This window comes from Manis pentadactyla, chromosome 10 (genome assembly GCF_030020395.1).
Source record: "Manis pentadactyla isolate mManPen7 chromosome 10, mManPen7.hap1, whole genome shotgun sequence".
NCBI lineage: Eukaryota > Metazoa > Chordata > Mammalia > Pholidota > Manidae > Manis > Manis pentadactyla.
Window position 1 is genome coordinate 54,569,060 of NC_080028.1, and position 25,123 is coordinate 54,594,182.

At 33.1% G+C, this 25,123-nt stretch overlaps 1 protein-coding gene across 4 annotated transcripts in view; it reads left to right on the forward strand.

The window, feature by feature from the left end:
* Positions 1–25,123, forward strand: part of MON2 (MON2 homolog, regulator of endosome-to-Golgi trafficking) — a 121,526-nt gene that overhangs the window by 48,017 nt on the left and 48,386 nt on the right. For all 4 annotated transcript variants that reach the window (XM_036894819.2, XM_036894821.2, XM_057486843.1 and 1 more), the window contains 15 exons: positions 209–362; positions 5,135–5,364; positions 6,661–6,742; positions 7,732–7,916; positions 8,634–8,746; positions 9,093–9,197; positions 9,568–9,648; positions 9,726–9,799; positions 9,889–9,979; positions 14,479–14,580; positions 16,670–16,780; positions 18,279–18,454; positions 20,381–20,543; positions 21,975–22,268; positions 23,822–24,020. In XM_036894819.2, coding sequence (XP_036750714.1) covers positions 209–362; positions 5,135–5,364; positions 6,661–6,742; positions 7,732–7,916; positions 8,634–8,746; positions 9,093–9,197; positions 9,568–9,648; positions 9,726–9,799; positions 9,889–9,979; positions 14,479–14,580; positions 16,670–16,780; positions 18,279–18,454; positions 20,381–20,543; positions 21,975–22,268; positions 23,822–24,020 — 2,160 coding nt within the window. The remainder of the gene's footprint in view (positions 1–208; positions 363–5,134; positions 5,365–6,660; positions 6,743–7,731; positions 7,917–8,633; positions 8,747–9,092; positions 9,198–9,567; positions 9,649–9,725; positions 9,800–9,888; positions 9,980–14,478; positions 14,581–16,669; positions 16,781–18,278; positions 18,455–20,380; positions 20,544–21,974; positions 22,269–23,821; positions 24,021–25,123) is intronic.

Here is a 25,123-nt window from a genome sequence, read left to right on the forward strand (position 1 = left end):
TTTTTATTAGTAGTAACTTTTAAATAAAAAAGGAAGTAGTGTTTTGGGGGAACAGAGAGACTAAGAGCCAAAATAGGACTGATAAATTTCAGTTGTTCAATATCCATTTTTGTAGCACAATATTTTTTTTAATTGACCTCGTGTTTGAATATTCGTTTGTAATTAAGTAGTAAGTTTTTATCTTTACTTTCTTCCCCTTACCTAATAGGAAACAGTAACTCAGGTGGCCCGGTTTCAGCACCAGCTAACTCAGGAATGTTGGGGATTGGTGGAGGTGTTACTTTGCTACCAGCATTTGAATATAGAGGAACTTGGATACCTATTCTGACTATAACAGTACAAGGCAGTGCTAAAGCCACCTAGTAAGTAGTGGCATTATTTTATAAGGAATGATATTGTTGGGGATGATATTTTATCCTAAAATGTTTCTGTCTGTATTATTTTAAAAATTTTAGGCTATTTCTAATACATTTTAGAACTTACTTTCTTTTGTTTTATTTTGAGAATTTTTATCTAGGACTGGATTTTGTCTGTTTTCTTTTGTACTTTTTGTAGACTATTAACAGCATTATAAAACAAAATGTGATTTCTTTACCTGAGGACTTTTCCAGTGTTCTGTATGGCTTTTTGATTTAAGTAATGGCTTGATTTCAGACCCCTTGGACTTAGGTCTTCTAATACAAACTGAGTTATCTTCAGAAAATTAGTTAACCTTGTTCAAATCTCAGTTTCCTTACCTATAAAATGGGAGTAGTGAGATACCTGCCTTTCAGGACTCTATAGTGAGAAGAGTTATTTTAAGCGTTTAGCAATCATATTGTTAGGGTTTAACACATGGAACTTTTAGTTTAATTAAAAATATTTAATGGATTCTTTTTAAATTGTCATTAGCCATGTAAATTTAACAAATACATATTCAGCAGGGTATTAATTGCTTTATCTCTGCAGCACACTCCACTAAGACTTAAGAAAAATCAGTCAGTACTGTACAGGTTTAACATTACTATACTTACTGTGAGGCCGTTAGCTAGTATGTCTTGAATAATTGGTATGTATAATTAAAACACTATTCCGGTGACAGTAAATCAGGACTCAAAGTGTGAAGCAGAATTTTTGACAAGTTTAAATGATATTTATATGATATGTCAGTCTTCATTGTGTATCATCATAATGATACTTTGCTGTGCAACTTTATTTTGCCTAAAACAGAGAAGTATAGAGTCATAGGGGACTAAAGTAGTTAATGGAAATTCCTTGTTGTTTTTAGTCATTTAGTAGATATTCAAGTTACCTAGTCTAACAGAGGCTTTTCCTTGCTGCTAAGGCTAGTGACTCAATGTTGGAAAAGAATCAGGTTCCTAGCACTGAAGGAGCATTAATAATCTTATTCACCTCCCCACCTAATTTTATAAATAGAAAAAAACCTTAACAAAGAACAAAATTGCTGCCTTCATGGTGAAGTTACAGTTTAGTGAGTGAGTTAGTAAATAAGAACAACAAAAAAATACAATGTCACCTTTGTGTAGTAGTTAATTCTTTGAAGAAAAAGCAAGTTCAGGAGATATAGTGTGACCAAGATGAAGATGGAGACAGAAATGATCTTCTGAGGAAATAAGATTGTATAAATATTCAATTAAAGGGATAGTGAAGATGTGTGCTTGAGGAAGAAAAATAATTGACACGAGAATAAATACCTGGCCAAGTTGTAAGAATTGCTTTTTTATTAATACAATAAAGTCTTAAGCCAATTATTATTAATGTTTAGCCCTTATCAATTGAGAAGCTGCATTTTAACTAGTTCTGCTACTATATACTATGATTTTGAGTATAGTACTTAATTTCACTTAATCATAATTTTCTTATCTTTAAGTAAAGTTAGGACTAAATCTCTAAGGAACATACAGTTTTTTTGCTTAGTGCTATCCATTCTGAGATGACTCACTTCTGACATCATAAATGGCCAGAACATATTGGGTGTTCTTTTGTTTGCAGGTTAGTATGTTCACATTGGAGCTTCCCTGTTGAATTGGCATCTTTCATTCCTTCATTCATTGTAAAGTTCAGAATAAAGTGATTTTTTCTATTTTCTTTGAAAGCATGCATATAAATCTTGGTTGTGTATTCTTTTATTGACTTCTTAAGTATGTAATAGTTTGAAAACTTAAGTGCTGTATAGACAGAAGTAGTTTTAACATAAGTATTGGTGACATTATATTCTTTGAGTTATTACACTATGGCTCCTTTCAAAGTTGGTCTTGTTTTAACTTGACCTTAAATTTAAAATATTTAAATAAATGGGTTACATTTTATCTTAAAGTGGAATTTATATCATAAATCTAGTAAAAAGCACTGAAACAGTGAGGTAAGAAAGTATAGGCTTTGTTTTAGGTTTGTAATATAAATAAAGTAAGTATAAATTACCTTTTTTTTCTTAACTCTTCTAGTGCTTAAAATCTAGAATTTTGGAATTATACAGAATTTGGGAATTAGAATTTCTGATATTTAGGATTGTCTTAGTTGTTTTAGATGCATTTTCCTAGTAGATCATATGTTCTTTAAGAACAGAGATATATCTAACAAAGTGCTTATCACCGATAGGCTTAGAATGTGGCACTCAAGGCTAATTAGCCTGGCAAAGATTAAACCCATAAACATTACCTTTCCATGTGAGGCTGGATCTCTTAATAATACAAATATATTTTTATTGATTACCTACATTTTAAAATGCCCAGAGTTGGCACATGTTAAATTGTTAGGCTTAGTGGGTTAAAAACTGCTGATTAATAACTGTGTCACCTTAGTCCTCAGTTTCATCATCTGTTTCTTTTAGGGTTTTTGTGAGGAGTTAAATGAGATGATACAAATTAAAAAAACCTTAGCATCCCAGGCTGAGAGTAAGTGCTGAATGAATGATATATAGGTATTTTCATTGTTTATTCTGAGTTTTGTATTTCTTTTTTTTTTTATTTTGGTATCATTAATATACAATTACATGAGCAACATTGTGGTTACTAGATTCCCCCCATTATCAGGTCCCCACCACATACCCCATTACAGTCACTGTGAGCTTTGTATTTCTTTATAAATCATCTACCTTATCTAGTCTTGATTAGGATTCAGGGACTTGTAGAATTTGAGGTAGGAAATTACTCTTACTAACTTCTCTTATTGTAATCTTTGGTGACTTTTTTGTTTTTGAGATGAATACCATAAAGTCACCCTTTTACGGTGTACAATATATGGTTTTATTATATTCAGAAGTTATTTAGCAATAACCACCATCTAATTCCAGAACTTTTTCAATACTCCAGAAAGAAACTCCTTACCTTTTAGCATTCATTCCCCAATCTCCCTTTCCTTACCCCTTAGCAACCACCAATCTGCCTTTTGTCTCTGTCAGTTTGCCTATTCTGTATATTTATTATACATGTAATCATACAATAAATGTTCAGACTTCTTTCACTCAGCATAATGTTTTGGAAGTTCGTCTGTATTGTAGGGTATATCAGTGCTTCATTTCTTTTTTATGGCTGAATAACATTCAAATGTATATATAAATATGTACAATATTTTGTTTATCTCTTCATCAATTGATGGGATTTTGAGATGTTTCCACTTTTTAGGTTTTATGAATAATGCTGCTGTGAGCATTGCTGTACAAGTTTTTGCTTAGACATACCTTTTCATTTCTCTTGGTTATATACCTAAGAGTGGAATTGCTGGGTCATAAAGTTGTTTGATGTTTGACTTTTAGAAGAACTGACCAACTGTTTTCCCAAGGGACCCCATCATTTTACATTCTGACCAACAATGTATGAGTGTTCAAATTTCTCCACATCTTCAGCAATATTTGTTATTGTCCATTTTTTGTTATAACCATCCGAATGGATGTGAAGTGGTATCATACTGTTTTTCATTTAGCATTTCTCTAAATACTGATGATATTGAGCATCTCATTCATGTGCTTATTGACATTTATCATCTTTGGAGAATGTCAGTTCAGATCCTTTGCTCCTTTTTAATTGGGTTATTTGTCTTTTTATTATTTAGTTGTAAGTGTTCTTACATATTTTGGATCTAGTCCTTTGTAAAATAAGGTGATTTGCAAATATTTTCTCCTGTTCTGTGATTGTCTTTTCATTTTCTTAGTAGTGCCCTTTGAATTGCAATGGTTTTTAATTTTGATGAATCCCATTTACTATTTTTCTTTTGTTTCTTGTGCTTTTAGTATCATGTCTAACAGATCATTGCCAAATCTGAGGTCATAAGGATTTTTGTCTATGTTTTCTTCTAAGAATTTTTAGTTTTTTAGCTCTTACATTCAGGCCATTTATTCATTTTGAGTTAAGTTTTGTATCTAGTATGAGATAGAGGCCCAACATCATTCTTTTATATGTGAATGTCCAATTGTTCTAGCCCCACTACTTTTTTATTGAATTATTGTTTCTCCATTGAGTTATCTTGACAGATTTCAGCTTGTCAAGATTCAATTTCAAATTGATAGATTTCAATTTAAAACCATAACTCTCTATTTACCACTACTTATGACAAAAGATTTGTTGTCTTTCCAACTAAAAGCCTTGTTCTAACTATGGGATAGAAATTGCTCTGAAATTTGAACTTAACATATTGATGCTATAAGTATTATTCTTGCCCTGTTAACAGATTATATCAGAGATAATAGGGGAGCTGGATGTCTGACAGTAATACTTTTTCCCAGTGCAAAAATATCTTCCTCTTTGTAAGATTGATTTGATTTTACAGCATCTTATTTTAAAAGCACTCAATTAAGAGTTTAAGCTTTATGATCTGTTTAGTTTTATCCTATTTTATATTTAAGTCATTATTTTTCTAATATAAACAGTTAATAAAAATTTTGGCACAATTAGTGGGAGAGGCAAAAAGTAAATCAATTAAATAATTAGTTATGGAAGTGGTCAGGTCTTAATTTTCTAATCAGTTTCTTAGAATACCAGGAAGTGATCCCTCTTCCAGATGAAAGACACAGTAATGTCAATTTACTTTTGCTATTCTGTTACACTTAATTTCTATAAACTACAAATTATGGAAATAGTTATATATATTTTTACCATTGTGGCTTCTAATTAGTGCTCTGATTTTTTCATAATTTCAGCCTAGAAATGTTGGACAAAGTTGAACCCCCAAATATACCAGAAGGTTATGCTATGTCTGTGGCATTCCATTGTTTGCTAGACCTTGTGCGTGGAATCACTAGTATGATTGAAGGAGAATTAGGAGAAGTTGAAACAGAATGTCAAGTTACCACTGAAGCAGCTTCTTCACCAACACAGTCATCAGAACAAGAATCACAGTCAACATCAGATCAAATGGATAAGGAAATAGGTATATTATTATGATTATGCATTAAAAATTTTTATTTTGAATACTTTGAAATTTACAGAGAAGCAGAAATAATAGTTCCTATATATCCTCCATCCCAACTTCCAAATTGTTAACATTTCCATATTTGTATCATCATTCTATTTATATATGCCACTATACTTTTTTCTGAATTATTTGAGAATAAGTTGCACACTTGATGCCCCATTATCCCTTAATACTTCAATATGTATTTTCTAAAAATAAGGACAGTTTCCTACATAGCCACAGTACAATCATTATCAGAAATTTAGCACCAACCCAATGTTACCTAATCCCAGAATCATTCAAATTTTGTCACTTGCCCCTAGGTAATCCATGATTATCATTATTTGGTTTGATTCTCAGATTGTCTCTGACATGGCCAATGGGACTCCTTGCAAGATGGCCCCTGTGTCCGTATAACATATCCCCAGGTTCTTTTGTCATTTCTGAGCATTACCTTATAATCTGACACAACAAAATGTTCCAAGTTTATCATGTATTTTTCTTGCCCAGCCTAGGGGTCAGTTATTTTTTGTTATTTTTCCAAGGAGCCCTGGTTCCTTATAGTGTAAAATAGGAGTTAGAAGCTAACACAGTACTGGCTATGACACACACACACACACACACACACACACACACACACACACACCCCACACACATTTAAAAAATACCTGTTTATCAGTATTACATACCAAAAAAATTACACCTGTTTCTCTATCAGTATTACATACCAAAAGATTACACTAGTTTCTCCAGTTCTCCAATTCTTGATACCACAAGGCTTATTTTTTATTTTCCATATTTGTAATTCTCTTTTCCAGTAGTGAGAAATTTGATCCCATTTTATTCAAACAGTCTCCTAGCCGAGTCAGTCTGTTACCCTGCCTCACTCCCAGCTGGTCACACAGGCCAAAAGTTTGGCACAATGAAGGGAAAGAGAATAGAAACTGATATTATATATATAACTGTTTTTAGAAGATACCAGTCAGTTAACTTTCTATATAACCAGTCATTATATAGGAAGATCTCACCACGGATATTTTATAGCAACTTAGTTCTAAGACTTCTTTAATTCTGAAACTATAGTGTGATTTTTAAATTTTAATTTATTCAGATCTATTTTAAATATTAGAAACTTAGTATTTAATAATTGAGTTTCTGATGGAATATTTGACTTATTATCAAATGACTAGGGAGGCCTTAAACTTTGACAGATTGTTATATTCTGTGACATCTGTAATTATAATTAAGTATTGTATGTGATTTTCCTCCAAGTTAGTAGAGCTGTTTGGGAAGAAATGGTGAATGCCTGCTGGTGTGGTCTACTTGCTGCTCTTTCACTCCTTCTTGATGCCAGGTATTAAGTCTTTGTAATTTTCATATTGCATGTGGCAGTTAAAGAAAAACAAACATTCAAGTGGTTTACTTAAATATGTTCTAGAAATCATTTCTAACATTAGTTTTCTTATACATGTCAAACATTATTCTTTTTCTGCCACATCATCCCTTATCCTGTCTTTGCCACCCACCAGAATTGTCACTATTTTAATGGAAAATACAATCCTAAAATTACAGAATGCCTTTTTCATTTTAATTCTTACTGTTACTTTTACAATGATGTAAATTATATTATCAGTTTCTTTGGTGTTTTTCTTCAGAATGGCAGAATTTACTGATTTTAAAATGCTTGCTTAAGTTAAATCTTTGAGTTACTATTTTCTTCAGTAATGGACACAGGTATCATATTGGTTGCTTTTACCTAGTTCAAATTTTCAGATATTATTGTTGATTCATTAAAATTCCATAAGTGTATTTATGACAATATTTTTATTTTATTTTATTTTATTTTCTCTTAGTTTGCCCCCCGAGAAGGTGTTTATTTTGCCTGTCAGATGCTTCCAGACCTAACCTTTTTTTTTTTTTTTTTGGTATCATTAATGTACAATTACATGAGGAACATTATGTTTAGTAGACACCCCCCCATCACCAAGTCCCCCCCACAAACCCCATTACAGTCTCTGTCCATCATCGTAATAAGATGCTATAGAGTCACTACTTGTCTTCTCTGTGTTGTACAGCCCTCCCCGTGCACCCCCCTCATTATACATGCTAATCATAATGCCCCCTTTCTTCCCCCCTCCCCTCCCCCCTATCACTCCCTTCCTGCCCATCCTCCCCAGTCCCTTTCTCTTTGGTAACTGTTAGTCCATTCTTGGGTTCTGTGATATGACAATATTTTTATACAGATTTTCTTAAAACTTCATTAAATATCTAATTCCACATTATGTTTGCAGTGTAATTAAAAATAAATTAATCATATTAAATAAATACTTTTTATCTTTTCAGCACAGATGAAGCTGCCACTGAAAATATTTTAAAAGCTGAACTGACTATGGCTGCTCTTTGTGGAAGATTGGGCCTTGTAACTTCCAGAGATGCCTTTATAACAGCAATATGCAAAGGTTCCCTGCCTCCCCATTATGCTCTTACTATACTAAATACCACCACGGCAGCCGCACTTTCCAACAAATGTAAGACTTGGGCATACTCTAAATTCTGCTCATCTAGTGGGATGACATGGTGTAGAGAAGAGATTCTAGAAATTCTGAGTTCAAGCCTTTGTTTGACTCACTGAGTCTGTGGTCTCTGTGAAAATGTAGTGTCCCTGAGCCTCAATTTCAAACAATAACTGTGAGGATAAAAGAAGATAAATCTGGAAGTCTTTTGTAAACTCTAACACACTGTTGTAATGGTGGTTTTTATTTTTTTTAACAGAACTGGTAGAACAATAATGTTTACAACTACTTAGATTAAGTTGGCATTCAAAATTTCTTCCTTGTTGAATACTTTGAAAACAAATAGAGGTTTGTTACATGTAATATAAATACATTTAAATATGATACTCAGTTGAATATGCTGAATTTTCGTCTCTAACTTTAACTAGGTATTTTTTGCCAGGAATATGCATTAAAATACTTAGTGTGTCCTAATTATGTTTTGCTTATGAGGAAGTCTATAAGGTTTTATAATTTTAAAAAGTTAAATAGAAAATTACTTAAAATTTGTTAAGCTTTTCCTGGCTTTTGCACTTCTCAAGTGTTTTAAATGTTTGCATATAGACAATAGGTAAATAAATATGTGTCAAGTTTAACTTAGTTTAATCACATTGAAGCTTTAAAATAAGACATTACTTTGAATGCAACATGAAAAGTGTGTTTTAATTATTTAAGCTTTTCTTTGTGTTCTAGCTTATTCCATTCAGGGCCAAAGTGTTATGATGATAAGTCCATCAAGTGAATCTCACCAGCAGGTTGTGGCAGTGGGTCAACCGCTGGCAGGCCAGCCTCAAGGGACAGTAATGGTAAATACTTGTTTTCTTGATTACCAATTAACTATCCAGAGAACTCTTTATACCTTTTTTTTGGTGTGTTTTCCAAAATTTATCATTACAGTTGCATACTTTGTTTTAGCCGGATGACATCTTTGGAGGAAACTAGTCAAATATACAGTTGACATTGTCATAACCAACTATGATAACACAACTTTGAAGCAGATCAATTTGTTCTATACAAAACCATTCAAACCTATTTTCTTAATATTTTTGTTTTTTATTTAAAAAATATTTGAATACAATAATACTGCTTTGTAAGCTTTTAATTTTTAAGAATGCATAACAGTTCTTGGAAATATATTCTTTCTTAATATAGCTAACTTCCAAAAATATCCAGTGTATGAGGACTTTACTTAATTTGGCACACTGCCATGGGGCTGTACTTGGAACATCATGGCAACTTGTCTTGGCAACTCTACAGGTATGTTGTCTCTGGGTCTGCGGTCAATGTTGTTTTTGTCTCTAAGTGCTGGCTGTTGTTGCTTTGGTCAGGCCTAAGGAATATATAATGAGTATGAAAAAAAAAAAGTTGGAAAGGAAAAAAGACATGTCTCATATGGTATTATGAAGTGATGGACTGCTTCTCCTAATGGCCCAAGTTTTACTCCCTTTGTTTGGTATAATAAGTATTTTATATGGGTTTAATTACTGATACACAATTTAGTTATTAGAAAGCTACTACTGATTTTAATTTGAGTTATTGGAAGTTAATACTGATTTTTAATTTTAGTTACTAGAATTTTTATAATTTTATGTATTTCTTATTTTGATTTTTTTTAAAAATATTACAGCATCTTGTGTGGATTCTGGGATTAAAGCCTAGTAGTGGTGGTGCCTTAAAACCTGGGAGAGCTGTAGAAGGACCCAGTACAGTAAGCTCTTGTCAGTCTTACTCAGTTTTGCTTCTCAGTATGTTCCCATGTTACATTTAATTTTATTCTTCTCTTAGGTTCTAACAACAGCAGTGATGACAGATTTACCAGTGATTTCCAATATACTTTCAAGATTGTTTGAAAGTTCACAGTAAGAGCCAGTTTTTTAAATTGATAGAAATATTATTATTAGCTCTATATTTGAGATCAGAATGTCTTACCTCTTCATTTTCATTGTAGGTATCTTGATGATGTGTCATTGCATCATTTAATAAATGCACTTTGCTCCCTATCTCTAGAAGCAATGGATATGGCCTATGGAAATAATAAGGTGTGATATCCTACCTTTCTGTTTTAAGTATGGTACATTATTTAGTTAAGTAAAGTGTACACTCATTATGATCTTAGTGTCTTACTAGTTGGACTAATGCTCATCTTGTAGGCTAACCCTACTCTGTTGGGTTTTTACAATTTATGGTCATTACTTGTTGAAGGGGGAGTTGAGAGGACACCATGTAGCTTGTGATATGTCCTAATATATATTGTGACTTTGAACTGTGTCCGTTTTTCTTGTGTACTGAATATTTTAAAAGAGATCTCTATAAAGAAAAATGTCACATCATATTTTTAAATGAATTCCATAAAATGTCACAATAATACTTGTAATTGCAATTTATGATTGGGACAATGCATGATTTAAATCAATAAATAAATATCTCAGGTTTTTTTGCCTTCATTGAGATGGAAATAGGAGCTAATCATTTCTTTCTGAAGTTAATGATTCTCCCTACTTTAAAAATTAAATTTTTGCCCTGTTCATTGATTAATTAAATAGAACAGAACTTCTGAATATTGACTTTCTAGAACATTTCTTTCTATACTCAAAATATCATTTTCTATTATACTTGTAAAGCACAGGAATATTTGGGTTTATTTATATTATAGAAAGTATTTAAAATAAAATGCTTTCTGCATTCCAAAATGAGTAAGTATATTAGTTTGAGCACTTACAAGTAAGTGAAGACACCTCGAATATTTAAATTAAAAAACAGAGAATGCAGCTTTGTAACTTGTTTAACCATAGGGTTCAAAATAATATTGTCTTGCCTAGTCCTTTATAGTTCTGTGTACTGTGGCTTGTCATCTGTGTGACTCATTTGAAGATAAGCCAGTAAAGTATTATTAGGGCAAAGTTTGATATATTATAGCACATAGCTAGAGAATTAAATAAATATACAGGTATTTGAAAATATATATTATAGTTTACTGCAAATAAAGGTGAGGATAATATAAGATATAGTGAAGTAATCAATTTCTCAATATCTTCAGTAATCCTACTTCATTAAGATTAATTCCTAACACAAAGAATGCTTTTAATAGAGTACCTTAATGAAATCCGATCAAGTTTATAAGGTAGTATCTTTGAGAATTTATGTGTTTACTCAACAAGCACAGTATGTTTGCTGTGTATATGACATCCTGCTGGGAAGTAAAGATTTCTGCTTTCAAAGAGCATATAAACTACTTGGCTTATAGTTAAATATCACTTAAGGTGGTCTAAGAGTCTTATAAATTATGTAATATTTAATATAAGTAAGTATTACAGATATTAAGTGATGTAAGACACTTTTGAATCTTTAGTACCTTGTTATGTAAGATGTTTTTGGTACATATTTCTACCAAACTGAATTAACGTTAAGGTGAATTAGTGTGTGATTGGAGCTGCTGCATATTGAAGGAATGGTAGGAGTTAGATAGGAAACGGCAGTTTCAAGGAAATCAAACAAGAAAAATATATGAGAAATCAAGATCAATGAGGATTGAGAAAATAATAGGAAATTTGATTATTAGTTTATACTTTGAGTATAATTTCAGGAGAGTAATTGTAGCAGGTACGATGTTTCAGAGAGTCTTGGGACAAATGTTGAAAAAATCGATACACTGAAGTGGAAATGACATCCCTGAGAATGGGTTCTCATCTCTCCATTTTGGACTTAATTTTATAAAGTAAAGTGATAAATGTGGAATGGAAATAATAGATTATAAAAATATTCAAGTCCAAACTTTATAAAAATATTTTTAGATGGAGGCACAAAAATGGTTTATTATTCAATTGACCTTTCTGTAAAAATTGTTACAAATATGCAGGTGTTAAAATAAGTAGAAACCTTTATGTTTTTCTACATTAAAAAATACTTTATCATTATCAGCTGTTCTGAGTTAAATATTCTAGGGACTAAAGACGTATGTATGTATATGTACCAGTCAGTGTGTTGAGGCACGATTTACGGCGGCCTGTCATTTGCTTTTGGTCCTCACCTCAGAAATCTGTGCTGCTGTGTTGAGGAAGTAGCTTATGACAAAGCAGGCACATCCTTTCTTTCTTTCTTTTTTTCTTCTCCCAAAACCTGCTTTAAGATTAATTATCTTTTGTTTTAATTATAGTATCATTGATACACAATCTTAATGATGCTTTCACATAAACAACACAGTGGTTTCAACATTCACCCATATTATCAAGTCCTTATACCCTCCACTGCAGTCACTGTCATTCAATATAATAAGATCTTATAGATCCTTAATTGTCTTCTCCATGCTATACTGCCTTCCCTGTGACTTACCTATATTTTGATTGCAAATTATAGTGCCCCTTAATCCTGATCTCCCTCCCCACCCACCCTAGGCACATTCTTAGAAGAAGGTGGTGGTGAGATGTGCAGGCATATTACCAAGCTCACTGTAACAACAACAGAAATAATAAAGCAGCTACTCTTCATTATTTATTCTAGACTAGGAACTAACTTACATTACTTCATTTAATCATTTAAGACAGCTCTGTGAGGTTCAGCAATAGTAACTCCTTTTTGCAGATGAAATATGATAATAGCTTAAGTAACCTGCCTAGAGTCACTGTTTAGTAATTGGTAGAGCTTGGATTTGAACTCTCATATGTCTCATTCTAGAGCTCCATTCTTAACTACTTCACCAGTGGCCCTAACTTATGTGTGCATCAAAGTTGATTACAGGGTTTTTAAAAGATACAAATGCCAGGGCTACATTCTAGGCTTCCTGAATCAGAATCTTTGGGTATGAGGCCTGGACATGCATATATTCTTTTAAATTCTACATGATTTCTGTGTATATCCTGGAAGAATAAGGTAGAAGAGAAAGTAATATTATGTAACATTTATGGGAACTAATTATGTGCCAGATACTTTCTAACAAGAGGTTGTTTATGTACATTATTATCTCTATTTTATAGATAAAAAGAAAATTTAGTAGAGGTAATAACTCACTCCAGGTTACAATAGCTATTAAGTGGTAGCATTGAAATGAGGTCCCAGGAAGTTATAACTTCACATATATCAGTCTTAACCACAGTGTCAAACTGTCTCTAAAATGATAAATTTTCTATCAGATATTTTTAGAGTACCTACAACATTAGTACATGTAGGAAGGGTCAGCAGGAAGTGTCAACCTGAACATATTTGTTTTAAAACCCTAGTATACTTGGTTCACTGGCTTGTGCTAGGAAAGAAAGATATTACCAAACATTTCCATTTTAGATTTTTATCAGCACTATTAAAATGTTAAGAGTATAGAATAATAAAAAAAACTTTTCCTTTAAAAATTACAATATTATTTCACCCATAATATGCTTTTGTAAAGTTTAGTTCCTTTTTTTAAATTTAATGCAGTGTCTCCATTTGAAATAGCACAGCCACCCATCATAATATACTCATAGTTTTGGTCAGCTGAGTTTGCAGTTAAGCATATTTCACCGCTTTCATTAATATTGGATAGAGATAGCTGCCCTTTGATCTTTTTACTGATTATTTTCAGTTCTTATAATACATGGCTAAGTACTCTAATCTAGCCATGTATAATGTACATTGATTTCCTTTCTGGTTTTGAATGCCAGCAGCTGAGGACAGGTTTGTCTTCTATTTCTGCCACTTTTCTATTAGTGTCTAAACTGAGAGCTCTGATCTCTGCTGTACTCGTGACTTCATGCTTTTTTCCTTGGTCTCTGTTGTTTCTTTTCTGTTTTTTTTTTCATTCTTGCCGACATTCACACATAAAATCTGGACCTTTGAAGACTTCATTAATGAGAACATGTATCAGTCAGCTTGGGTGCCATAACAGGTTGTCTTGGACTGGGTGGCTTAAACTACAGAAATTTATTTTCTCACAGTTCTGGAGGCTAGAAGTCTGATATTAGGGTGCCAGCATTGTCAGTTCTGGTGAGGACTCGTCCTGGCTTGAAAGATGACTCCTGCTCACTGTGTCCTCACATTGTGAGGGAGGAGCACTCAAGAGCATACTCTCGACTCTCTGACATCTCTTCTCATCAGGACACTAATTCAGTGGTATCAGAGTCCCACCTTTATAAGCTCAGTTAACCTTAGTTACCTCCTTACAGGCCCTATCTCCAAATATCTCCAAGGTGATGACATTGGGGGTTAAGGGTTCAACATCATGAATTTTAGGGGAACATGGTTTGGTCCATAGCAGAATGCTACTTTTCTTCTACCTAGAACACTAACCATTCTGTGTGCCTAGTGTTAAGTTTTGAATTTTCACTCTTTCCCTAAAGCATTCTATTCCTAACCAAATTTTCCAGTCAGGAGCTATTCTGGATACTGGGGGTGTACAGAAAGACTTGTCTCATGATAACTGAAGTTTTGTTATAATTATTGTTAACTTTATACTAACTAATCATGTATTAATTATAGTTGTGCTCTTCAGAGTATTCTCAGTTTTATTTACAGTTGAAGTATACTAAAAATTCTCCTTATAATATCACAATGCAATATGTTTTCTTCCCAGGAACCATCTCTTTTTGCAGTTGCCAAATTGTTAGAAACTGGTCTAGTTAACATGCACCGCATAGAAATTCTATGGAGACCTCTGACTGGCCATCTACTTGAGGTAACCTCTTTTTCTTAAATATATTTGCTTTTTTTGTTAAGAATAAAGATGTAAACACTGAACTAATGATTGTGGATAGCCATATAAAAAGTCAGCATTAACTTTTTTCCTTGTACTTATATCTGTATATTTTATCAGGGACTAAAGTTTTATAGTGAAAGTAGGTTGATTTTTTTGGCTTAAAATGGGTGATAATATCCATGAAATCTCTGAAGTCTCCTTCAGCTGTTAGCATGGGACCCCTTTCCTTTATTATACACTCTCTTGGTCACTTCAGTTTCAGCTAGTTCTGAAACTTCAAGGTAGTTGGGCTGAGAGTTAGTAGTAAGCACTGTTCTTTTATAGCTTTTCGTATGATTATGAGATTGCTCTTCTACAAAGGAGAAAACTTGTTTGGTATCACTAATTCCAGATGGTACATGGGTATTTTATCTGAATTTATATTCTCCTGTATTCAGGTTGGAATGATTCTTAATAATTAGTTGCTTCTCCTACAGGGCATAAATATGCAAAGAAATAAAAAGCTAACCATTTCAAACAATAAGGCTTCTCTCTCACTTACCAACTTTACATTTCCCTGTATGGCCCCGGAAGATGACTGGTTAGCCAGAGACGGGTAAGATTCCTCAAGGGAGGAACAACCTAAGACAGGCACAGTCGCAGGGGGGTCATCAGGTGAGAAATTGGGGATCAACAGAGGTGAGGCTTAGAACCTCACCCCCCCGTTCTGAGAGAAATCTTCTGCATACGTGGATGTTTTATTGCCCTTGTCTAGCTTGGATTAACACATAGTCTACAGGCACACACCTGATCATCTACATTTGCTCTCTTACAACACTAAACTATGTTTTCTACCTTTATCTTGTATCTACCTACCACTTCAGCATTTTATTAAAAATAATAATAATAAAGAGAGAAATGTGGTATCCACATATAAATCAAGTATAAAAACCAAATGAGTATTCATATTTGAACTGTTTATAGTTCATAATGCATGAGCAAAACCGAAAGTTTCTGTGATGACTGCCCTTGTACTGTTCACTATGTAACTTATTCATTATGTAAGAATTTGTTCTCCATGTAAGAACTTGTTAGTTATGCCTCAGAAGATTGGAGACTGACGAAAATTAGGCTTGGGGTGGATTAATGATTGTGCATTGAGCATTGACTCCCCTATACAGAATTTTATTGTCGTTAACAACCATTTGATCAATAAATATGAGAGATGCCCTCACAAAAAAAAAAAAAAAAAAGGACAGACTTCCAATGGTAAAATAAATAAGTAACCGGGATGTAATGTATAGCATAAGGAATATAGTCAAGATATTGTAACAGCTTGGTAGGGTGATAGCTGGAACCTAGAATTATGTATATAAATGTTTTATCACTGTGTTGTACACTTGAAACTAATGTAATGTAATACTGTGCGTCAACTGCCCTTCAATAAAAAATAATTATCTAAAAAAAATAATAATAATTAGTTGCTTCTCACTAACAGCTGCTTCTTTCCATATGCATGTTTATATGCAGTTTGGTTACATCGATCATTTTATATTATTCTAGTAACCTGAGAAAGGTACTTTTATTAATAAGAAGAGAAATGTGCATGTGCTTTTCTTTTCTTTTTTATTTAGATAAATTTATGAGTTATTAAAGGTTAAATGCAGACATCTTTATAATAGACATTCTCATTATATGGCAAAAAATTATTTTTAAAAGTTTAGCACAGTATTTTATTATGAGGGTAGACCTAGTTAGGAATCTTAGTATCAGCTTACTTCTTTTGTTTACTTTGATGACATCATTTACTTTGATGAAGTTGTTTCTCTTCTGTGATTTGTTTAGTTTCATCTTTTATCTTCTGTCTTTTTATTGCTTCCTTTTGCCTCTTATTCAGAAGGTAAGTTTACTTAAATTTTGGAAATAATTTTTCATTCAACTCTTATTGATGAACACTTGATAAAACTTTTTAAATGTGAAAGACCAGAAAATATAATACTTAAATTACTCTTTTCTCAAATTGATATGTGCTACTTAGCTTAAGTATACAAATTAAAAATTTAATTTTTTTCAACATATATGTCTTTAGGTCTGTCAGCATCCAAACTCTCGAATGAGAGAATGGGGAGCAGAAGCTTTAACTTCACTTATTAAAGCAGGATTAACATTTAACCATGATCCTCCACTTTCACAAAACCAGGTGAAAAAAACTTACCTTGTTCTTTTAAAAAGAATACTTAACATAAAACCATCCTCTCTCATATATAATGTTTTTCTTAATTTATCAGATAGATGGTATTCTGTAAGTGGTTTTGTTGCATAATAGTCTATTTTATATGTAGGCCATGGAGCTCTTCCAGAGGTTGATAATGCCTAGATTTTTAGGATTATCTTTATTTAAAATTGTAAAATCCTTCCTGTGAATCACAGTGAACTACAGTTAATAAATTACCTAGAATTGGTCTTTTAGTCTAGAAGCTTCCCTCTTCATGCAGTTTTAAGGCTTCATTTTGGGGCCCTACTTCATTAGCCTTCCTTGCTTTAATCCTTAAATATCTCTGATTTTTTTTCCGCCTCATTGCCCTTACCTGGGGAGAAAGCAAGTGGCAGAATAGACAAGCACAATACAAGAGAGTTTTATTTTTAAATAATTTTTAAAGTTGTTTTATACTTCAGAGTTTATTTTTGTCATGAGTCCTTTGTCCTTACTCCCGTTGTCATTCGCATGTATCTTACATAGTTTTTTACATGTTCCAACAACATTCTATTGTTTGAAGGTTGAGTAGGAATAAGGCACTGACTATTTCTATTGCCCTTATTGTCTTAACTGTATTGATAATTGTATCCTGCAAATTTACTCAACAGATAGTTGTTATTAAGTACATACTGTGTGCCAGGCAGCATTTTGCTCTTAGAATAGAATGATGAATGAGACAGAAAAGATCTATGCCCCTGTAAAGCTTTAATTTTAGTAATTTCATATTTTTCCTGCTACAGTTTAAGTTTTCTGAAAAGAAAACCCTCGTCTATATCCTTAGTGTCCAGTTCAATACCTGGCACATAGTGAGAGCTTGATAAGCATTGGTTCAATCGCTGAACTAAGTAAAGGAAACCTTGGAGACAGGAGTTTAAAATCAAGCAGTTGCTTTCAAATGCTGAAAGGAATAGAATGGAGTGCTTGTCTTTTACTCTTAAACAGATTTCTTGGCATCATATCATGTTTATTAATGTCTACTATACTTACTCACTTTTTAGGAGTATTGAGAATTTAAAATTTAAATATGCATGATATAATAAATAGAGTAAATGAAAGGTAGTTTGAGAAATTGGGGATTGTTTTCCTCCCTCCAAATACAGCCAGATATATACATGGAAATATTTCCTTTAGTGAGATTCATTTCTATATGGGTCTATAATTAATATCTTTTAATATAAGCTCACTCTCCATTTATCCTGAAACCTATTATCCTGAAGATTGGTTTTTATTTTCCCTTATTTTTTAAAAAAGACATAAATGGCAAAATAAACCTCTCATTATTACTGCTGGAGAAAATATATTCAATGTTTATTTTAATAGAAAAATTTCTATGTACCATTACAGTCTGAATGGAGGTGAATTTAAACTTAAAAAGGCAACCGCAAAGCCTTCGCATCTTTTGGGGCTTCTCTTCCTAATTAGTTTCTGGCTCCCTTTTCAGAGGCTGCAGTTGCTTTTATTGAACCCATTAAAGGAGATGTCCAGTATTAACCACCCAGATATCCGACTCAAGCAATTAGAATGTGTGTTGCAGATTCTGCAGAGTCAGGGAGACAGTCTTGGGCCTGGATGGCCATTAGTGCTTGGAGTTATGGGAGCAATCAGAAATGATCAAGGGTAAGTGTCTAAAATTAACATTGAAAAAGTAAGAGAGAGAAAAAGAGAATCTGTCCTAAAATCTTGCAGTAGTGTTAATTTTTTGTGTGTCCCCTTTCTGCTTAAGTCTAAAATCTAGAATAGTTTTTCTTAACTCTACCCCCAAGTGACTATAGGGAATTATTAGGGTAAACCTTTGTTTTGGAAGGTTGGCAGAATTGCTGTTTATTTGACATTTATACAAGAATACAAGGCTTTTAATTGTAATAATTACACAAATCTGACAAATTTTGTAACACATCCAAAGATTGGGTTTTGTTTTGTTAAAATATTTGATAAGATGTGAATTAACATTTAGGACTTCACTGCATATATTAGGAAGTCTAAGAAATTGCCTTTAGGTGGCTTTTGTCATTCATTTGTTAAAAGTAAACATTTATTGTGTGCCTAATGTATTCCAAATACTATGCATCCTAGTTATTCTGATTTCACAGATAAATAGCTCCTGCTCTAAAAGTAGAATCCCATAGAAAAGTACAAACCCTCTGTAGGATCCTAGTAAGTGAGTGGTTTGTCATGCTGCAGAAGAATAGGACTCCAGTAGGAGGGGTCTGTGCCGCTGGAGTGGCGCAGAGACAAAATTATGAAGGACCTTAATGCTTTTATAAATTATTGAATTTATCCCCAATACATTTGGGAAGCATTTTAGGATTTTAAGTAGAGGAACGATGTGATCTGATATGCATTTGAGGTACATCACTGTGACGGTAGCAATGAGGGGCAGGATGAGAAATGAGAGAGCCTGCAGTGCTCTCGAGAAATAGAGAAGAGGAAATGGATTTGAGCCACTTAGCAGATTGGCTATAGGGGCAAAGGGAGAAACAGGAAATGCAATCAGGAATGACTACAAGGTTTCTAACTTAGGCAGTACAGTGAATTGTGGTATCATTAACTAAATAGGGAATACTGAAAGAAGAGTGAACTGGAGGAAATGTAACCACTTGTTTAATTTAAGGTAGGACATTACAGTGGAGAGATTTAGCAGAAGTTTGGATATATTTATGATTCTGCAGGACTCATACTGTCTTATATGATGACTAGCTTTAGGAGTTTTATGTGATTGAGATGCTGAGATTTCCTTAAATACTACAAAATACTGAGATGATTAAAGTGGAAAGAGAGTAGCTATAGCTTAAGTCAAGTTGAAGTTTCTCCTCCCAACCTACAATGCAATTATAAATAAGGCATTGTTGTGAGGATAAAATTAATTTATACTTGTAAAACACTGAGAAAGTACTTGACATAGTAAACACTCAGTAAGTATTAGCTATTATAATTAGCTTTCATTATTTATTTTTTACCACTAGGATTTATTTCTAAAACAAATACTTCTTATTCTCTTCATTTGAAATTCAGAATTTACTCTTTTACAGACACATGTAGGATTTCATACAAGATATAGTCTAGATATAAAAGAATGAGGAACTCATCTTCATTGCAAGAGTGAAGTTCAGCATTTATTCAGCACATTTCATTCACATATGCTGGGCACCATGCTAGATATTGGGGATACAGTTGTAAAGTTGCTTGTAGCCAATTTTCCTTAATTATTTAATGTCTGGGTTTTGTTTGGCTAGTTGATGCAAAATCAAATAAAAATAATATAGTGTTAATGAATATTTTTTTCCCTTTTTTTGGTCTACTGTTTTCTTACACTTGTGACCTCTTTATTTTTATTTGTTAATTTGTCTAAGTAAGATAACCTTTTTTACATTTATGTAAAACTTGAAATACTGTATGTTGAATATGTTAAAATACTACATTAGAGAAGATTTATTGTTCAAATTTTAACAAAATTTTTCTTGGTTTAAATTATTGTAAGGTGTGTCTTTCTACTTATGTTTCTTTTAAACATATGAGTATAAATTTCTTTTCTTCTGTGTTCAGAGAATCCTTGATCCGAACTGCATTCCAGTGTCTACAGTTGGTTGTGACGGATTTTCTACCAACAATGCCTTGCACTTGCCTGCAGATAGTTGTCGATGTTGCAGGCAGCTTTGGACTTCATAACCAAGAACTTAATATTAGTTTAACTTCCATAGGTTTATTGGTAAGTGTCATTGCCTTTGTAATGATAATATCATTTAGAAACTACTATTGTGCAGTTAAGAGTGAATGCTAAGCCAGTACACTTTTGGCAGTATAGGAATTGTTTAAATGACTTCTAAGTATCAAAATTCTATCTTGCTTAAAGGATTAAGTGACATAATTTAAGAAATAATTCATTAATAGAGTATTTTGGAATAATTTTAACATATTGAGCTGAAATTTGTCTTTTACGAGGTTTGTCATGAAAGGATTTAATAAATAATAAGTACATTCAAGGGAAATATTCAGTTGACTCTAGTGTAAAGATTAATTGATTTTCAATATTATTTTAGTAGCAACATTTTCATGTAGTACTTACTTAATAAACAAAGCCCCAGTAAGAGGCTTTATCACTTACACAGTCCTGTAGTTTGTCAATACTGCTGTATTAGCTATTAGGAGAGGGCATGTGATAGTGGTAGAGCCTAAACTGTGGAAACAGATAGAACACATATTTTAATTTTGTCTGCCTCTTGTTAATTGTTAAATTGTTGACTTCTTGAGCCTCATTTTATTCAAATATAGAAGTAATATCTAAGGGCATCGTTAATACTACCAAAGTAAACATACAGAGAACTGTTCCTAATATACACTTATTTAAAGGTTATTATTTAGACTCTTTAAATGTTTATTGTAAGTCAGGAGTTTTTATTAAAGTCAAGCTTAAATTTCTCCCACAAGCTAGGTTAAGTTAATGCTTTTCTATTAAAAATGTAGTCATAGGAAAAAACATAAGCATGGTGTATATAGAATTGTTCCTATAGAGTGGTTAGTTAATTCAGTTGATTGAATTATTGCTAGATGTCACCCCCTTTATTTTATATTTATGTTCACAGGTATTGGATTCTCAACATCTTTATCATGACACAATTCTTTTTAATTTACATACTTAACTGTGGTTGAGAATAGTCATGGATATGTCTGGAGATAGTTATTTGTATGGAATCACAAAATTTTATTAAATAATATTAAGGAATTATTAATTATTTTGTTGGGGTGAAAATAATATGGTTATTTTTTTAAAACCTTTTATCTAGTACAGATTATAAAATACAGGCATGAGTTAAATGACAAAATGTTAACAATTGTTATATCTAGGTGGTGGGTATATTAATGTATTGATATATTCTCCCTGTTTTTCTGTATGTTCTTGAAATTTCTCATAATTTTTTTAAAGAATATTAATGCTAGCACAAGATTGTTTTCCCAAAATCTCCTGAAATCATAGATATGTGACAGAGGGATGTTTTCAGATCCATTCTACTAGATAAGGGATTTCTAAATTTTTAAAGAGTTTTATTCTGTAAAGTAAAACAATCATGTGTGGCATATTTATTTGTGTGTGCAAAATAAAATCTATGAGTAAAGTGACATTTTTCTACCTTGCTTTTAGTGGAATATTTCAGACTATTTTTTCCAAAGAGGGGAGGTTATTGAAAAAGAATTAAATAAAGAAGAGGCAGCACAGCAGAAGCAGGCAGAAGAGAAAGGTGTGCTTTTGCATCGGCCGTTCCACCCTGCACCACCATTTGATTGCTTGTGGTTGTGTCTTTATGCAAAACTGGGTGAACTGTGTGTGGACCCCCGGCCTGCTGTCAGGAAGAGTGCAGGGCAAACTCTGTTTTCGACAATTGGTGCGCATGGAACTTTATTACAGCATTCAACGTGGCACACTGTTATCTGGAAGGTAGTATAAAATAACCTGTCAGCTTTTAATTGAGACATACCTATAGACTTTTTCAATTCAGCTTGTTCCTATTAATTTTTTTAAAGAATTTCCATGCGTTTGTGCATTTGACAAAACAAATGCCAGCTTTGTCATATTTTAAATTGCACCTCATGCAGAACAAATTAAATATTTAAGGCCTCGTCTCTCTTTTTCTGTCTTTCTCTCTTCTTAGCTCTGTCTCTGACTTTGGCTTTTGCCCTTCCCTTTCTCCCCATTTTTCTCCATTCTTCTAAGTGCTAAAACCAGGTGTTGGTAAACCACTAAACATAATTCAAATATAATTACATGAGAATTTTATAAATAAAAGAATAACAACAGTGACGGTTACTTGAACACTCACCAAACAAAAGTAACTTCCAGTTGGTAAATTCTGTTTGTTCATTAAATCTACCATTTCATTTTTTATCATCTTCTTAAAACTTCCTGAGTCAATAGCTTATTATGAACATCCCCTCTTAACTAAAAGGCTCTCCTTTTCCCCCGTATTCATTTTAATAAAATTCTTCTGTGAATTTTTGAAATCAGTAAGTTTGACAATAGCATAGTAAACCAACCTTAACTGTATTTGACAAAGTTTTCCATTTAATAAAAAGTCTAAAATGTCTCCTTAAAAAGTTAATGATATATGTTCACTAATAAAAAAGATTAAAAGTCCTATTCCTTCCTGGGTCTTCTGTTTCAGCTCCAACCCCTTGCTCCTCCTCAGATCACAAACATAAGTCTCCTCTTCGTTTTAAAAAACAAAATGCTGGTATTTTCTCTGATTCCTGTTTTCCTTTCAAACAGCTTCACTGTTAATCTTGCTGCCCATTTCTCAGTGGTTCTTCCCCGCCTCACCATCTCTGCATTCCCTTATCCCTTGTAAATTGGTTTCCAGATTATTCTATCTCAGAATCTCTTAAACCTTAGTATGTAATGGAATCACCTAGAGGACTTTTTAAAGCACAGATGGCTGAGCTACCACCCGTTACTTCCCAGAGTTTCTGATTTTTCTCCTCTATATGGGGCCTGAGGATTTGCATGTTGGTAAAGCTCCTGGGTGATACTAGTACTGCTGGTTCTGAGACTTTATTTTGAGAGTCACAGGAATTATTTGTAGGCTACATGTGGTCTAATGATTGCTAAGTTTCGCCCTAAGTTTAATTCTTATCCTACCCCCATTTTTTTTTTGTAACTTTTAACACTGTTGATTATTTTCTCCTTGAAATTTCTCTTCCCTTGGCTTCTGTTTCATGGCATCCTTTTGTTCTCTTTTACACATTACCCCACAGATGCTCCACTGACATCTCAACAAGTCTTATACAATATTCTTTCCAATTTACTTTAATTTTTGATATTCTGTGACCTTAAGTATAAACTTAAAAATATAAAATATTTCTATTATTCAGTTTTTTCTTATATATGGGAATTAATCAGACTATCAGGTAAAACTTTTTGTAACAATTCCTAATTTACTATGTTTTTACTTAAGCTATGTTCTTAATGCCTTTTTAATGCATTTTTATAAACAGGTTCTCTTTCATTTGCTGGACCGAGTTCGAGAGTCTTCTACCACTGCAGACAAAGAAAAGATTGAGTCTGGAGGTGGCAATATTCTCATTCATCATTCAAGGGACACAGCAGAGAAGCAGTGGGCTGAGACATGGGTTTTAACCTTGGCTGGAGTAGCAAGAATCTTCAACACTAGAAGATATTTACTGCAACCTTTAGGTATATGTACATTTTTTTCTGTATAGAAAGGAAAATTGGAAAATAAAGAAGACTCTTTTAAAATACACAAAGAGTGATACTTCCTAAGAATAATCAATCTTAATTGCCTGTCTTCATGTTTACATGTGGTATGTGCATGGACATATACCTTTTCATTCATTTCACTGAGAAAATATGTGATGTGTACCTATTGTGGCCTAGCCTCTAGGGCATACAATGATAAGCAAAATATACAATGTCTTTGCTGTCCTGGGCTGAGGGAAGAACTGTAATTACATAAATAAGTGTGAAATAGCTCCAGTGAGAAATGCTACAAAGGAATGATGTCTTGTGAGCTTATAATAGGTATTTAACCAGGCCAGTGAGAACTGGAAGGGCTTCCCTGAGAAAGTGGTATGTTACCTGAGATCAGAGGAGTAAGTAGTAGTACATCAGGCCAGGGTAAGATGAAATGTGAAGAGCTTTATAAGCAGAGAGAATATGTAAAATAGGAGAGGATTGAGGAGAAGGGGATGATGGGAACCGTAGCATGTCTGAAGGTCTAGAATGAAAAGAAAAAGGAAAAGTGTGATACCAGATGAGATTATAGAGGTGGAGAGAGGCGAGGCCATGTAAAAACTATGTAGGCCATGTTAAAAAGTTAGGACTTCTTCCTAAGAGCAATGAAAATACTAAGAGATTTTAATCCATGATATGAAATACACAGATACGCAGTTCAAGAAGATCACTGTGATATGTGTGGAATGGAATTGGCAGCAGGGAAGGATCGCAGGACACTATTAGACTGCTTAGGAAGCTGTTGATGGTGTAGATCCGTAGTTTTCAACCTGGACCAATTTTGCTCCCCCAACAGGAGATCTGGCAGTGTCTGGAGGCATTTCTGGTTGTCTCAGTTGGGAGGGACAGGCACTGCTGGCATCTGGGGAGTGGAGGCAGGGGAGCTGCTCTATTTTTGAATGCATAGGAGAGAACCCACAGCAAAAGAATTACCCAACCCAAACTGTCAATAGTACTGAAATTGAGAAACCCCAGCACAGATTAAAATACCTTCAATCCTGGGTCATAGTCATGGGGGTAGTAGAGAAAGGTAAATGGAAATAACT